Source organism: Talaromyces amestolkiae (genome assembly GCF_001896365.1).
Source record: "Talaromyces amestolkiae strain CIB chromosome Unknown scaffold9.1, whole genome shotgun sequence".
Taxonomy (NCBI): domain Eukaryota; kingdom Fungi; phylum Ascomycota; class Eurotiomycetes; order Eurotiales; family Trichocomaceae; genus Talaromyces; species Talaromyces amestolkiae.
Window position 1 is genome coordinate 553,773 of NW_024468045.1, and position 15,060 is coordinate 568,832.

Below are 15,060 nucleotides of genomic sequence, written 5' to 3' on the forward strand. Positions count from 1 at the left end.
ACTTTCAATGGTCTAGGATACTACGTTGAATGCTTTTCAGATCTGAAACGTACATCGTACCTAAATGATTCACTGGCGTTTCAGATGCCAGAAATGTCACCTCGATCATCAATTGCCTGGGGAAGCATTGACATGGCAGTCAGTCCAACGTCAACGTCAATTTTGCCTCTCAAAGCCTGAAATTAACATGCTGTGATATTATGCATCCAGTATCTGTGAAAGCCCTTGGGGTCCAAATTCATTAACTCGCAGATGAGCGCTAATATGTGCCTCGTAGTCATTATCATTGGATCTTTTGTGCCGGGGTCTCTTGCTATATGAATTGGCACTGCAGCGCCAGGTCAGTAGCTACCCCACCAATTCAAGTCTTCTCACTTGCCTCGACTTGTCTTCTTCTTTCAAGCAACTTGAAGTCCAAGTATACAAGGAACAGAATCGGAGATGAACAGACCTAGGATTAAGACCCATGAAAGAGCCAGGAGTAAACAATGTTGTCAAGCTCTATTACCCGGGGGATCCGAGTGCCATGGAGCTCTTCTCAAGCCGAGGCATTCACGATGTCCAACCCATCAGCAAGAGTACGAGACACTTTATCAGACTTACAAGGATACAGAGAAACAATACCAAGATTTAGTGATCGGTGTGGACGAATCACACGATGAAGAAGACCGAATAAAAGAGGCAATCGCACTGGGAAAGAAGACTGTGGAACTAAGAACCCAGATGAACCTCCGCTTCTTTAGTGCACCTAAAGATAGGGGACATGTACGTTGGATCTACAAGCTAGGCGAGGAAATCGAAAGATTGCAAGAGAAATTACAGCCAGCACAATCAGAAGATGCTGAAGAGAGTGACGGACAACAGCCACGACTTGTCTATCATTCGCTCTTATCGCCCGAGATTCCCTTCTCTGCATTGGACCATTTGCCAGCTGATTCCCCAGCGAGGACGCTAAAAGAAACCATGTTGACTCTCACGGAAGAATGGATAAAGCGTCTTTACGAGATCGCCCCATCACTCAATGATTCCCTTCCAACTATTGTCAATCCCGAAGTGCCTGGCACCACAAGAGAACCAGATGCTGGTGATCATGTCATGCGCTACGCTCTCCGTGAATTTATTTTATGGCAGGCTGACGAGGAAGTCCTGCTCAAAGCGAGGAAAATCGACAACATCGACAATTTTCTTCGAATGGTACCATGGCTCCTGCAGGATTTGATCAAGTTCTTCGAGTCACTGGGAAGAGCGGACACACTACACTTTATTCGCGATGCTGTTTGCGACTACGTAGCCTCTCGTCACAGCACACCGGATGGATCATCCGTGATAATCCTTGGTGAGCCAGTCACCACCGAAGACAAACGACACAAAATGACTGTTGAAGCGTGGGATATCCTGTACGCATATTTTTGGAATGTTGTCCATTGGTCAAACCTCGAATCATTCTGCGTTGACTTTGAGGATGCCGTACTCATCCACCAACTTATCGCAATGGGGAGATATAAGAACATGCCCAGCGGGCGCGAATGGGTAGAAGAAGATCACGTCTCTCAGAAAAATCATTTTCCGATTCTACACGGATTCGTAGCGGCTACAATGGGGTACTCGGATCCCCCAATTGCACCAATTGTGGTCAACGATGGTATTGCTACGCAGAGAGAATCCCGGTGTTACATGGTTGGAAGGATGGCCAAAAGAAACCCGTTGGCTGACCCACTAATACAAGAGCTTGTCAACCGCGTTGCCCGATTTATCGTCATTGTTTTAGAAATGGAGGACGATGACCGGAGCACTAGTAAAGTCTTCGCTCGCAATGAGCAGCACGACGATATCCCTTGGATTACGCGCACAAGATCAGCAGCAATCGGCGACGATCTAGATAATGCCCCATGGACAACTGAATGGTCATTCAAAAACATCATGTCCGATATAACCTTGTACGCAAATTTGAAAGAAAGGGGTATGAGAAAGGACTACTTCGAGTTTATCATCATTGAACAAGCGCCATCACAGGAATTCAGAATACTTGACGATATAGCAGACGCTATATCATTAATAAGTGGCGATATTCGACCGGAAGAAACGATGAGAAAGATTATTCGAAGCTCTTTCCCAACGGAGAAACAAAGCAAATTGCTGGAAGCCGTGAAAATGGACGGGAAATTTCCTCTGAACATGAACATTGGAGACCTCCATTACGAAGGAAACCGACTTCGAGCGTGGGACATTCTAGACAAAGACCCAAGCTTCCTGCGCGATTTCCACGACAGAAAATTAGTCACAAGAGACCGCCGTTTAATATACAAAATCTTGTCCGAAATGGAGAAAAAAGGCATTATTTCACGCATGAAAAGCAATGAACCAAGAAGTGGTCGTCTTCTTCTATTAGACGGTACCGACGGACAGAAGGACTTGTACATTTCCTACATTCTCAAGCCCACCGCTGAAAACTTATTTTTGCAACCGCGTTTATCACTACAGCAGCTCTCCGGATGTCTCGACTCTTTCTCACGAGCAGTCAAACAAAGGCATCCCGAGGCAGTATTCGCAAAGGGTAGACTTCACGTTCACTATTGCGCATGGCCAATGACTCCACCGGATGAGATCCCAGCTTTCGCAACTGTTGAAGGCCATCTCTACCGGTGGAATGCTCTGCCCTTTGACCATCCGTTTTCATCTCACTTGTGGCAGATACACCTCGAAAATGTGCTTAACAAGAAGCTTGTGTTTGCGCGATTTTTCCAGATGACTTTCGTTGTATCTGCTAGTCATCCGGCCGAAGCAAAATCAAATTTGAAGACTTTGCTTGCAGAAACTCATAAATATGGTTGGAGTATTTCTATACCGGAACCGCAGGATTGGACCTCTGATATTGACGGCCTTGATCTGTTGAGTTTGTGGAAAGGCATTCAACCATCGGCTTTTAAATCTTGATCGTATTTCAATGCTGATCGTTGTGTATATAACCATAGTCTAAGGGAGAAATAGAAAGTTCAATTACTGCTGGCTTACTACAGACAAGGTACTAGAGGTGGAAACCTGTTCATTTCCTTGTGCGAAAGTAATAGAATATATCGATGGTAGAATTCTGATTCATATTCGACGAGTCCCATATGTAACTAAGTATATGCATGCAGGGTCTGCTTCTCATTTCTTGGTGTGTGCTCATGAGGGGGATCTGCAATCAGCAATCACTTAGGTGTCTCCTCGGCTCATCGGCTAGATCTTCGCATGTGTTTTGTTGGGGTACCAGCAAGAGTCGTTCCGCAAAACATGACATTGAACGGTTTTCTATACATTTAATATCTTCGACATTGAAGAAAGCGAACTACGTCTCAGATTCGGTAGAATTAATAAAAAAATGCTGTCGCACGACACAACCGCCAAACTCCGCTCGCTCGTCGAACAGGCCTGCGGCGTCAATACAGGCACTACCACCGAAAAACATTTAAAACCACTCAGCTTTGCATCCGTCGTAATCGTGAGCAAAGAGTCGAAATCAGATCGACCAGAAGAAGTATTTGCATATGCAGCTGGTCGACCGAAGCTATTATCCGGAAATGCTACTGACGTCGATGCAAAGAATTCGATCTATTGGATGGCATCATTTACAAAACTAGTAACGGCAATCGCCTGCATGCAATTAGTCGAACAAGGGAAGTTAGCGCTCGATGATGCGGATCAGGTTGAGAGGCTGTGTCCTGAGTTGAGGGACGTCAAGTATTTGGCGGATGATGGGACACTCGAGCAGAAATCGGGTCGTATTACATTGAGAATGTTACTTACTCATACAGGTATGCCTTCTTCCCTTGATTTATAGAGAATATCTTTGGTGACAAGGGCTTGTCGGACAAGCTGGCTTCGGATACACCTTCACCAACGAAAAATTACGTGACTGGGTAGGCAATCGAAACCCTCCAATCTCACCAGCCCGCCAGCAGTTTTGGAACCAACCACTTGTCAATCAGCCAGGCGCAAAATTTGAATATGGGGTATTGCAGCTTGGCGTGTTTTCCTAATTGTCAACTAGACTGACAAGTTGCACAGATCAGCCTGGACTGGGCGGGTTTCCTAGTCGAACGAGTCACCGGCACGAGGTTGGACGAGTATATGCAACGTTACATCTTTGAGCCGTTAGACATCAAGGATATGTCATTCTTTCCTGATGGCGACATGAAATCGCGAGTTTTGGCCATGGAGCAACGGCTTCCTGATGGACATCTGAAAGCGCGGGGTCATGCATGGAAGTATGCACTCCACGTTCAAGACCACAATAAGCCCGACACAGTACGCAGCGGAGGTGCTGGTTTATTCGGAAGTCCGCGAGAGTATGCCAGTAAGTTCCTATACTTAGTATAATCCTGGGGAAATGCGTCTGATTTCTTTAGAAATCCTGGCAATGCTTCTCAACAACGGCGTATCAACAACAACCGGAAAACGTCTACTCTCACTCGAGACAGTGGATGAGATGTTCGTAACCAATTCCCAGAAAACCCCAATTACGCACGACAGTATGTMCCCGCCGCAGAACCAGAGCTCGTGTATCCATCAGATGGATACTACGGACTGGCGCCTCCTCAAATGCCTCAAGGATGGGGTCTATCGTTCATGATTTCGCCCAGTGTGACGGGTCGGTCTGATAATACAGCGCACTGGTCAGGTATGTCTAATATGTTTTGGTGGTGTGATCGGGAAAAGGGCGTTGCTGGAATAGTTGCTTCTCAGGTGCTGCCGTTTGCAGACCCGGAGGTTGGTAAGCTCTGGGCGAAGGTGGAAGCTGCTGTTTATGAGAAGACTGGTAAGTTGTGATCAGTAGAAATTAGTATCTGGGAATGATTCTGTAGATATGATGGTTGAATTTGAGCAATGCAAGCAAATCACTTGACGATCAGATTAGCATGTGTTAACATTAACATTATGTAGACGACTCTTCATTCAGAGGTCATTGTGAAGCAATGCATCCAGAGCCTGAGGCCACCATCTTGGCATATAAAAGCCAAACAGCATATTACGTAGCATGCTCAGCAATGGATTTCGGACACTCCGTTGTGGAGCCAATTAAGGGGCTCTTCCAGCTTGGCAGCTCACACTCACCATAGCTGCCAACAATTGCACCTTCTGTTGCCAGCCTCTGCAACCTCTGGGCACTGTATGACAGCTGAACAATACGAACTCAGGATCAGGTGATCTAAGCCGCGATTGGCTCAGCCCATTTAATTGCACGAAAATACGAGGTGCGCATCGTCAATCTTATCACCAATCGAGACGGATCTGAGACAGCGCACAGTGCACCTCCAGCTCTGATCCGTTAATGATTATGCAGCTAGTAATCACCGATGCGGCTGTTGTTGTTGCTGCGCGCTAGTAGCTGCACTACGGCATGTAATGCGACCCTGTGGCCCTGGTGACTCAACAAATCAGGAAGCGCCGATATGCAACCAGGATTTGGAATACAAACGTGTCGAAACTCGATGGCTGCTGCCTCCAGCCATACAGTAGTAGCAAGGAACATTCCCCGAATCGAGGAATCCATGCGGGTAGCACATGTGATTGTGGACTCGTACCTTGCTCTCAATCAGGAAATACGTATCTACATAGTCCTACATCTGCCTATTATTTCGGCTATATTGACACAATTCAACTTTGAGCAGCCATCGAGCGAACCCCGGGTTTGGCGTTTAGCAATCGGACTATCGAAAATACTGACCTCGAATCCAGGCACGCTGAACGTTGAATACGTAATGAACAACTCGATATAGCACGGCAGCGACCGGAAGCCCTCCGAACGTTGGAAGTATGGATCTTATTCCCCAGGCCCACGCGCTCCTAACCCGCGCGTTCTCCTGATAAAACGTGGGAAATATGTAATGCAAGTGTCAGAGATGAGTAACAGAAACAAGATAGATATGCGGGGGAGCCAACAGAATCAAAGCATCAATATCAACGACATGAGATATTTAATCCTCCTTCCTATCCTGAAGCAAAGTGGAAGATGAAGCAACAGGGCGGGCGGCTACACACGGTTACCGGTGGAGCAAATCAGATTTTTTTCTTGTAATGAAATCCTCGACTGAGTATAGCTCGCCACTCGGCCTGATAAGAACGCACAATGAAAAGAGATTAATGTAGCATTTGAAGAGAAGTTGTAGATATCGTACAGATCTACCCCATATCCATTAGCAAATTTGGTAGGTAATCTGGAGAACAATGAATTCTCGGTGGATACATAGATGTATATTCGTCTGATCTGGTGTTGAATGTCTATCTGATCAGATCTATCCGGCCTCTTCGGCCCGATAAGCAGGGGGAAAAAAAAAAAGAGACGACCACGCATCTCCCGCAGTGGCACAGCGCGGATCCGAACAAAGCAAATGCGCCAGTTCCGTGCTAGAAGGGAAAAGGAAGGTGTGGAAGGAATTGGGCGGAAATTAACCTAACTTAATTTAGCAAAAAGTCAATTATATAATCAAGCTTTGGCGACTCCTCTCGGCGCCGTATTGGCGAAAGCTTCGTTTGCTGTGGACTCTGGGCATGCGTTTTGTGGCGTGGTGTGAGACTATCGCAGGGCCGGTTCAGAAATAGCGTCGCACTGCGGAGCTCAATATTGGTAAACCAACTCCGTCAGTCCGTCGTGTCGACGATAGATTCTGCTTGTTGGTTTGCAAGTACTAGTCATGGACAAAAAGCAGACGGGTACCTCGGAATGGTGGCTATTGGTGAGCGATAAGAGATCCTTGGTACTTGCACGCTACAGACAAGGAGACGTGTGCGATGCGTACGCCTTACGTAGTCAACCCTGCCATTAATCCATGCTAATAAAAGTAGAGTTCGATTGATCATTTCGAGCGTCTAATTATCAATTTTTAGCAATTTAGATGTGTTAATTCTATGTGAAACAGGGCTTTATCGGATCCGGTGTGAGCGAACCATCGACGACAGCGGAGAGGTGAGGGACCATTTTGCCGTGTTCCGACCTTCTTTGCCCCTTCTAGAAGACTGTCAGGCCGATTTCGCGGCATCACCACGTGTCCTGTGGCCCGGTTCAGAGAATCTGGCAAGATGTACGTACATTCCTGGCGTGAGATTGGTAATGGCGAGAGTCGCTGATATTAATTTTTTCGCGGATATACGTTGTGGTATTGTGTCTTGCGACGTGGTTGGTTCCGCCGGATTGCATCTGGTGGGCAGCCCGCATGGCGTAGTGGGTCGAGTTTGGCCGGATGCGGCAATGTCTCCTTACATACTATAGAGTATTAAGTAGTATGTTACATTTCGTCTCTTGTTTCTCGCTTGCTTCAGGTTTCGTGTGATGTTGGCCGTGTTGGCCGCAGTGGTTATCGCGTATTCAATACGCACCGAAAGAATCTTGCTTGAATGAATAGAGACAATGCCTCTCGCCCCTTTTTTTGATCACCCGTCACACAAGAAATGCCCAGGCCGGGGTTCGCCGAACCACATTCGATGGCTCGCTGTGACACGGTTGAGCCTCGGTGGCTCTCGAGCAGACTAGCACAAAACGAGGCTAACAGTCCGTGACTACTACCGATTAGTAGGGCTTCCCAACTAGCACCGAGGCGTCTAGAAAAGTCCTGGGGAAACAAGCTTTGCTACTGGCTTGTCTGATGAAATGGCCCCATTCTAATCTCACCACCGCCAATGACATGGCGCAATCTACTGTCGCAACGAGTAAAGCGACAGCTGACTAAGGTACCAAGATATCAACTTGCCTGATGATTGGCCATCCACACCAAAGGCCTTGTGGCGCGCGAGCGAAGCTTTCGCAGTTCCCCAGTTAATCGCGCAGCGAGCAGTGCAACTCTAATGGCGAAATGAGGTGGGATCGCGCAAACCTAGCGCGAAAGCATCGAAGCAGTCACTATAGTGCAATGAGATAAGCCGCACCAATCGGACGCTCCTGTGACCACCTTCCAAGTTCCCGATAGTGTATCCCGAGTCCTGAGTCTCGAGTCTTGGTGAGTTTGGAACTTTGGAGAGTCTTCAGACCCACCCAACTTTTTTGCCGCTCCTTCCCCACTTGTCGTCTCTAGTCGTGCTTACCTCCAACCACTATTAAGGTAGCTCCTCGCCGTCTCATTTTATTTTTCGTCTCTTCTCCTCTTCTCTTCTCTTCTCCAGCTGTCATCCTAAGTCAAAGTCAATCTGTGACTCGACTCATCTTTCAATTGTCTGATCATCATGGCCCAGCCTGCCAGTGTCCTCGGTGATCGTGGAGACCCTCGTCTCCACGAGAAGGAGCGCGACTTCGTCGACTCTCTCGAAGCCCGTGAAATTCGTGAGGCTCGTGAAGCTCATCACGGGGGCATTCGCCCTCAGCACCGTGCTCTTCACGATACCTCCGTCACCTTCGAGGAGTACAACTACTACGCTCAGCTGTCCCGTGCTGAGGAGGACACCTACACCGACCACGATAGGGAGCGTGGCTGGCTCTCCCTCCTCATCCCATCCAAGTCGGATGGTGCTGAACTGAAGGATGCCGCCAACATTAACACCAGCGACAAGGCCGTCACTTCCACTATCACTGACGACGAGTGGACCAATGCCTCTCGTGCTCTTCGTACCGCGACCCGAGGTGCCATTTTCTACCTGATTACCACCGATATCTTGGGTCCTTTCGGTCTGCCTTACGCTTTTGGAACTATGGGTTGGGGGTGAGTGACACCATTCATGGTGAATAATCATATACTAACTGTTGTAGTCCTGGTATTGCTTTGTATACCGTTTTCGCCGGTCTCGCCATCTATTCTGGTTACCTGCTTTGGGATATGTTTTTGGGTCTCGACTCCTTCCACTACCCCATTCGTCACTTCGGCGACCTTGGTTTCCGTCTCTTTGGTCCCTGGATGCGCCACTTGATCAACATCTTGCAGAGTATCCAGCTTATCCTTAACGTTGGTCTGATTGTTATCTCAAACGGAGAGGCCTTGTCGCAGGTGGCCAAGTTCAAACTCTGCTTTATTGTCTGCTGTTTGATCTGGGCCATTGTTGGTTTCCTCGTTGGCCAGATTCGTACACTTCAGAAATTTGGTTGGATTGCCAATCTTGCTGTCTGGCTCAACTTGATTTGTATGTTCATTACTATGGGTGGTGCTGCCCACTTCCCCCCCAACTACGCTAGTGTTGGCTCAGCTTCTGGTGCTGTCATCAATGGTGGTCTCTCTGTCACTCAACTCCCCGATGGTTCCTTCCCACCAGTTCAAACCTCTGGAGGTCTCCCCCACTCCGACAACTTTGCCGGCACCATCAGCGGTGCCATGCAAGCTGTCTTTGCTTACGGTGGTGCTATGGTCTTCCCCGAGTTCATGGCTGAAATGAAGCGTCCCAAAGACTTCCTGTTTGGCATGTGGGCTGCTCAGCTATTCATCTACTTCTGGTACATGTTCTATGGTCTCTTCATGTATGGATACCAGGGACAGTACACCGTCAACCCCAGCTACTTGGGCATCAGCTCATACGGCATCCAGACTGCTGGTAACGTTTTCGCCTTCTTATCTGCCGTCATTGCTGCAGCTCTGTACGGAAACATTGGTGTCAAGGTCTTGTACAACAGTATCTTTGTCGAGCTTTTCCGCTTCCCTCCTCTCACCACCAAGGGCGGCAAGATTGCCTGGGTTGTCTTCATCCCTATCTACTGGTCTATTGCCTTCATCATCGCCGCTGCCATTCCTAACTTCTCTGGTCTGACATCCGTTGTTGCCGCTTTCTGTATCTTGCATTTCACCTACACCTTCCCTCCTCTCTTCGCCGTTGCCTACTGGGCCAAGAAGTTTGCCCTCCAGGAGGGTGAAGGTTTCAAGCCGGAAAATGGCGAGGTTGTCCGTAATGACTCGGGTTTCCGTCGTTTCACCCGCGGTTTCTTCTTCCCCGGCTTCGCTACCAGCAAGTACTTCTACATGAGCGTCTTCAACATATTCTATCTTCTCGGTGCTCTTGCTCTTGCTGGTCTCGGTGCTTACTCTTCCATCGTCACTTTGCAGGCTGCATATGCAAACAGCGTCACCACCTCTTTCACCTGCAAGAGTCCTGTCCAGTAAAATGTCTTGACTTGACTTTTGACTCGGGTGGTGTTATCTGGTCATATTTGGCAATATAGTTGACCTAAAAGATACACTTTTTGTAATAATGAATCTATTTGTTCAATCTATTGAATCTCTATTCACAGTTTTCTTTTGTAATATAATCTTGAAATCGTAGTTCCCAGGACGTGGTGCTGAAAGAGCGGCTTGACAGGATGAGTCGACGGKATTTCCTGAAAGGAGAAAGTAGGGCTGCCACCATCACGTGTTCGGTCTCAGGTTACACATATGTCTATTCCTGGGTGTTACCAGTTGATCTGATATGAATGCGTCCGTCGTACAACATCAAATGACACATAAAAGAGTCGTAGATCTACTCATTTACTCAAGACATCTGCTAATATCGGTATATCCGCATGACGATCTTGATCGGAGTCCGCACTTTGCGGTGATCATGTAATGTCTGAAACCTACGCCTTTTGCGTTCTGGTTTCGAACAAATTGATTTTCTGTTGGTGTGCCCAAATATAATCTACATTTGCACATTCCTTTTCGTTGTTGAGATGTCAAAGTTTTGGATCAAAACAGCTAGAAGCCGACAGCCTGTCTGTATTTCTTCGGAGCATATTTCCGAGGGGAAAGGGGCGAGTATCGAATTCATGTGAGGTCCTTAATTCAGATATGCACAACACGGGCATGTTATAAATGCAAAGTTTGCTTTTTCTGTTCAACGATTTTTATGTGAATATAAGTCTAAGAGGGCTCCCGGCATAGTAAGTGGGGGGACCATAGGGCAGATGTTTGTCATAGCTAGAAGACCGCGATATGGAAAATGAACTTGATTAACACATGTGTGCTCTTCATCCAACACACTATCAGGAGAAACGACTGACAGTACTAGGTCAACACATCGACCGTTAATTACTATCACTGGGAGCCTCGAATGAACAATGGTGAAGAATGGCTCAAAGTCTTAGGTGTGATACATGCCTCTTTTCACGCACTCATTCGCCCTCGAGATAAAAATCCACTGTTGTACTACGTGAGAACGGTTGGTCTGTATTAGAATTGAGTTCCTAGTATGAGGAACGAGGAAGAAAAGAATAAGTTCTCAACACGCACACAAGTTCAGATGGAAATGGGAAGCTTCACATTCGCTCTTGATGAGGGAGCTGTTCTAGCTACTTGTCGATGTTGGGGATAGCTTCCTATCGCTTTAGTGAGGGCTTTAGCCTGGAATTTCCTCTCATAGGGTCAGCCTATCCTGTTATCACCTTCCCTAATCACGTTCAAGGCGTGTATGAGGTGGATTCATAACATCGTAGCCCCCGGTACAGGATTCGACATGGAAATCCGATTTTATTAATAATAAATATTAATAATAATGAGCCAGGTGTACTTAGGGTTAACCCCATCGACTTCCATTTACGGAAGTTGTGGAAGGCGTAGCCTATGGGTTCCGTGTTTGGAAATTCTGGACTTGCGTCGGTATTCAAAACAGAGGCTACGAAATAATAAGTTGAAGAATGACAAATTTAGAGATTCAGTCTCAAATCTATAAAATTTTTCATAAATATTTCCATTTCCCTTCAACGCCAGCAATAGTCACACCGGATGCCTCCGCATACATGCATATACTTCAATTACAATTAAGTGAACAACACACACATCAAAATGTCGTCTCAGATATGCGTGGTCGGCTCATTGAACGTTGACTTTACAGTCACTACGCATAGGTGTCCCGGCCCTGGAGAAACAATAACGGCCAGAAGCCTTTCGGTGAGCGCTGGAGGAAAAGGCGCAAATCAAGCCGTCGCCTGTGGTCGAGCGTTGTTCACTTCTCCCTCTTTGCAGACTCAGCAAAACGTCACCATAAGCATGATTGGAGCTGTAGGTTCCGTGGATGGTCATTATCGGAACTTACTCCAACCGATGTTGGAACAGTCAGGGGTGGACACGGTGGATATTGAGGAGCGGCTTGAGAGCCAAACTGGATCCGCAACAATCATTGTTGAAGATGCGGCAGATGGTGAAAACAGGATACTGGTAGTTCCTGGTGCAAATCATGAAGGAATGAGCGATGTCCAAAGGATCATTACTTGCATCCAACACAGACACAAGCAACGGCAACCCAATACTCCGAATGTCATCATCCTGCAAGGAGAGATTCCAAGAGAGACTGTGTTACAGCTCTTGGAATATTTCAATAATCAAAAAGAGCGCTCAGCGCATATTATTTTCAACCCCGCGCCCGTATTTCCAGAAGGCGTTCCTCTTCGCGCTCTTTCACACACCAGTGTTCTCGTCATGAACGAGACTGAAGCCACACAAATGGAGAGATCAATTTTCGGGGAGAGCTCTTCCGTCAAATATTTGAGTTCAGAAATGGATGAACCTAGGTTGCAGGAATTAGCGAAACGCTTCCACGACGTTGCCGACGTATGGGTCGTACTCATCACACTGGGAGCCAAAGGGGTACTCTTCTCGACTAGTACCGGCCGAAGCGGGATCGTGAAAGGAATTGCAGTGAAAAGTGTGGTAGACACCACGGCAGCAGGAGATACCTTTGTCGGTTATTTTGCCGTCGCTTTCACTCGGTTCCTTCGAACATCATCAGGGAAGTTGGAGGATTTTGATATGATTGTAGAGCAGGCAGTAGCGGAGGCCAACTTTGCGGCAGCAGTTTGTGTACAGAGACAAGGTGCAGCACAAAGTATTCCGTTTGCCTATGAGATCAAAAACCGGATAGAATAGAACAATTATATCAAAATATGCAAGGTTCACTTCGATCACAAAACGTCGTCTTCATTGTGCCGTGAAATGTGGATTTTTGATTTGATAGATTCTATTTCTTGTTCCAAATTGATCCCAGTTATTGCTGTTATTTTTTCGAGCTGGCCCAGTAATGTCAACTGCTGAGATTTGTGCGTCATTCCCTTTGTGATTAATATTAAGCCTGCAATCAGGATTGGATCCCACTGTCCAACAGATTCATGGCTTGTCGCAATACCAGCAATGGATTGGGAATGCCAAGTAGCCGACGCAACCCCCCGAGGCCATGGTGAGGCATTGAGATGACGTGGTCTATGATTTAGCAGCAAAAGAGATGTAATATGATAAATGGCGTTGGCAACAAGAGCAAGAGGAGTGGTATAGATTAATATCGGGAAGCACGACGTTGTTGATGGTTCAATCCTCCTGGTATCTAATCCTCGGATCTCTAAAATAGGTTGCGCTTGCACTGGAAGCGTCTTGTACCATTTTTGGCACTCAGCCCATAGATATGTCCATCGTGACAAGGACCTCAATTCCTGTGATGATTCTAAAATCTCTGCCTGCTCTCCATCAAGCCTGCAGACAGCCGCGTCCCGTTCTTGGAATAAATACCGAACAGTCTCAGCAAGAAGAAAATGAACACGTTGATATTCGGTGTGGACAGACTGGGGATGTGAATTCGGTGCGAATGAGAGGAATGGCGTCCGTGGCGGTTGGGAGCGTATGACAGATGCAGCAAGATCTTGAATCACCCTTAATCAGCTTTGTTGGAAAAGATCGTTCAAGCTGAACCACTTACCAATTTTGAAAACCAACCAGAATAGGGGTTCCTTAAATTTATCTTCAAGGGTGGGTTGGAAGATAATATCAGCCAGGCTACCAAGCAGGTAATCCGACAATTTTCGCCACTGAGCTGGGCCATGGGCGAAGAAGTCTTCCATCTTCAGAAGTGTGTAGCCGAGCCGTCTTACAGAACTGTTTTCTTCGACAGCTAGGCCGTTCTCAGCTTCGTCGCGGAATCGGCGACTGTGGGCCAGATCCATATCAGTCCCAGATGGTACGACGAGCGATCTTTGATAGGCAGTAAGAGCAAGAATCGAAGCCATTAAAGGCCGGTTGCTCCTAGCGCAGACCATACAGCTCAGTCCGAATGAGGATCCTCGGTCACCTACATCCACGCACAGAGATATGTTGTAGCAAAAATGGCGCAACAGGCTCGTTTCAATATCCGGGGGATGCGCTGAACATGGTCCACCGCCACATGTATGAGAGATTAAATCATTCCTTTGATTCGGAAAGACGGAGTTGGAATAATTTGTATGCGATGAAACATCATGCTGCCCATTCCCTTCGATATTCGGAGTCAATTGACAAGAAATATCATTCTGACTTGGTGTTAAAGCCGGGCTGTAGCGTGAATTTTCACGTTCTTGAGACGGGTGCAACTCAAATGGGGTATTATTTGCATGGTTGATGAACTATTATCTCAATGTTGGCTACACTCATGGACAACTGTGGCTTGACTTCTCTTACTTTGATGGTGTTTCCATTCGACTGCACGTCAGAGGGATTCACAACGGGCAAAAATGTGACGTTTGAAGGATATTTACAAGTAAACCCTTTTGTTTTGCAGCTTGTACAGCAAGGCTTTTGTTCATCGCCTTCTCGAATAGACGGGGTCAGAAAAAATGTCACGGTAGAACGGCTCGGTATTGGATGCTTACATTTCCTTCTGCGTCTCCGACAGGTCCAGCAACCAGTGCGGACACGCTGCTTCTCAGCTTGGGTGGTGCCCCTGGTAGGCATTGTCATATGCATATATTCCCCGACAACTCAATTGGGTCTTTTCGGACGTTTATTTGAGCAACAGTCGCTAGTGGAAAAAATAGACTAAGATAACAGAGCCTACGAGGTGGAGAAGTATTTTGACATATAGTCGTGTGACCTTTCCATAGCCTATGCCCCCCGAAGTTGGACTAGTCTTTTTTCCGTGCTGTTAGCTTTCCACAAAATTATTGGCTGACGCTAACCCCCCCCTCATATCACGTAAAATAATTGTCGCTTCGTCGGCGATCGAGCCCAATCATAACAGCAACAACCCACAAAAGCGAGTACATTTTCATTGGCGGGACCAGACAGTTTTCGGGGTAAGGCAAAATACTGGGGTAAAAGTCGCATTAGTAGCAGTAGCTGACCCCTGACAGGACCGAAAGGGAAATCATAGCCTACAACCCAAAAATTTTTTCTGCTG

At 47.0% G+C, this 15,060-nt stretch overlaps 4 protein-coding genes across 4 annotated transcripts; all 4 read left to right on the forward strand.

Moving 5' to 3' along the window:
* Positions 1-466: 466 nt before the first annotated feature.
* On the forward strand, positions 467-2,934 carry BHQ10_005215 (uncharacterized protein; the record flags this gene model as incomplete). The annotated part of the gene is made up of 2 exons (XM_040877667.1): positions 467-578; positions 635-2,934. The coding sequence occupies 2 exons, from the start codon at positions 467-469 to the stop codon at positions 2,932-2,934; spliced, it is 2,412 nt and encodes an 803-aa protein (XP_040733719.1).
* Positions 2,935-3,361: 427 nt separating this feature from the next.
* Positions 3,362-4,809, forward strand: BHQ10_005216 (uncharacterized protein; the record flags this gene model as incomplete). Its single annotated transcript, XM_040877668.1, has 5 exons — positions 3,362-3,794; positions 3,856-3,992; positions 4,048-4,336; positions 4,389-4,439; positions 4,490-4,809. 5 exons carry the CDS (start codon positions 3,362-3,364, stop codon positions 4,807-4,809), a joined length of 1,230 nt encoding a protein of 409 aa, XP_040733720.1.
* Positions 4,810-8,196: 3,387 nt separating this feature from the next.
* Positions 8,197-10,052, forward strand: BHQ10_005217 (uncharacterized protein; the record flags this gene model as incomplete). Its single annotated transcript, XM_040877669.1, has 2 exons — positions 8,197-8,669; positions 8,717-10,052. The coding sequence occupies 2 exons, from the start codon at positions 8,197-8,199 to the stop codon at positions 10,050-10,052; spliced, it is 1,809 nt and encodes a 602-aa protein (XP_040733721.1).
* A 1,656-nt stretch (positions 10,053-11,708) lies between these two features.
* BHQ10_005218 (uncharacterized protein) lies at positions 11,709-12,788 on the forward strand (the record flags this gene model as incomplete). Its single annotated transcript, XM_040877670.1, has 1 exon — positions 11,709-12,788. One exon carries the CDS (start codon positions 11,709-11,711, stop codon positions 12,786-12,788), a length of 1,080 nt encoding a protein of 359 aa, XP_040733722.1.
* Between the last annotated feature and the right edge of the window lie 2,272 nt (positions 12,789-15,060).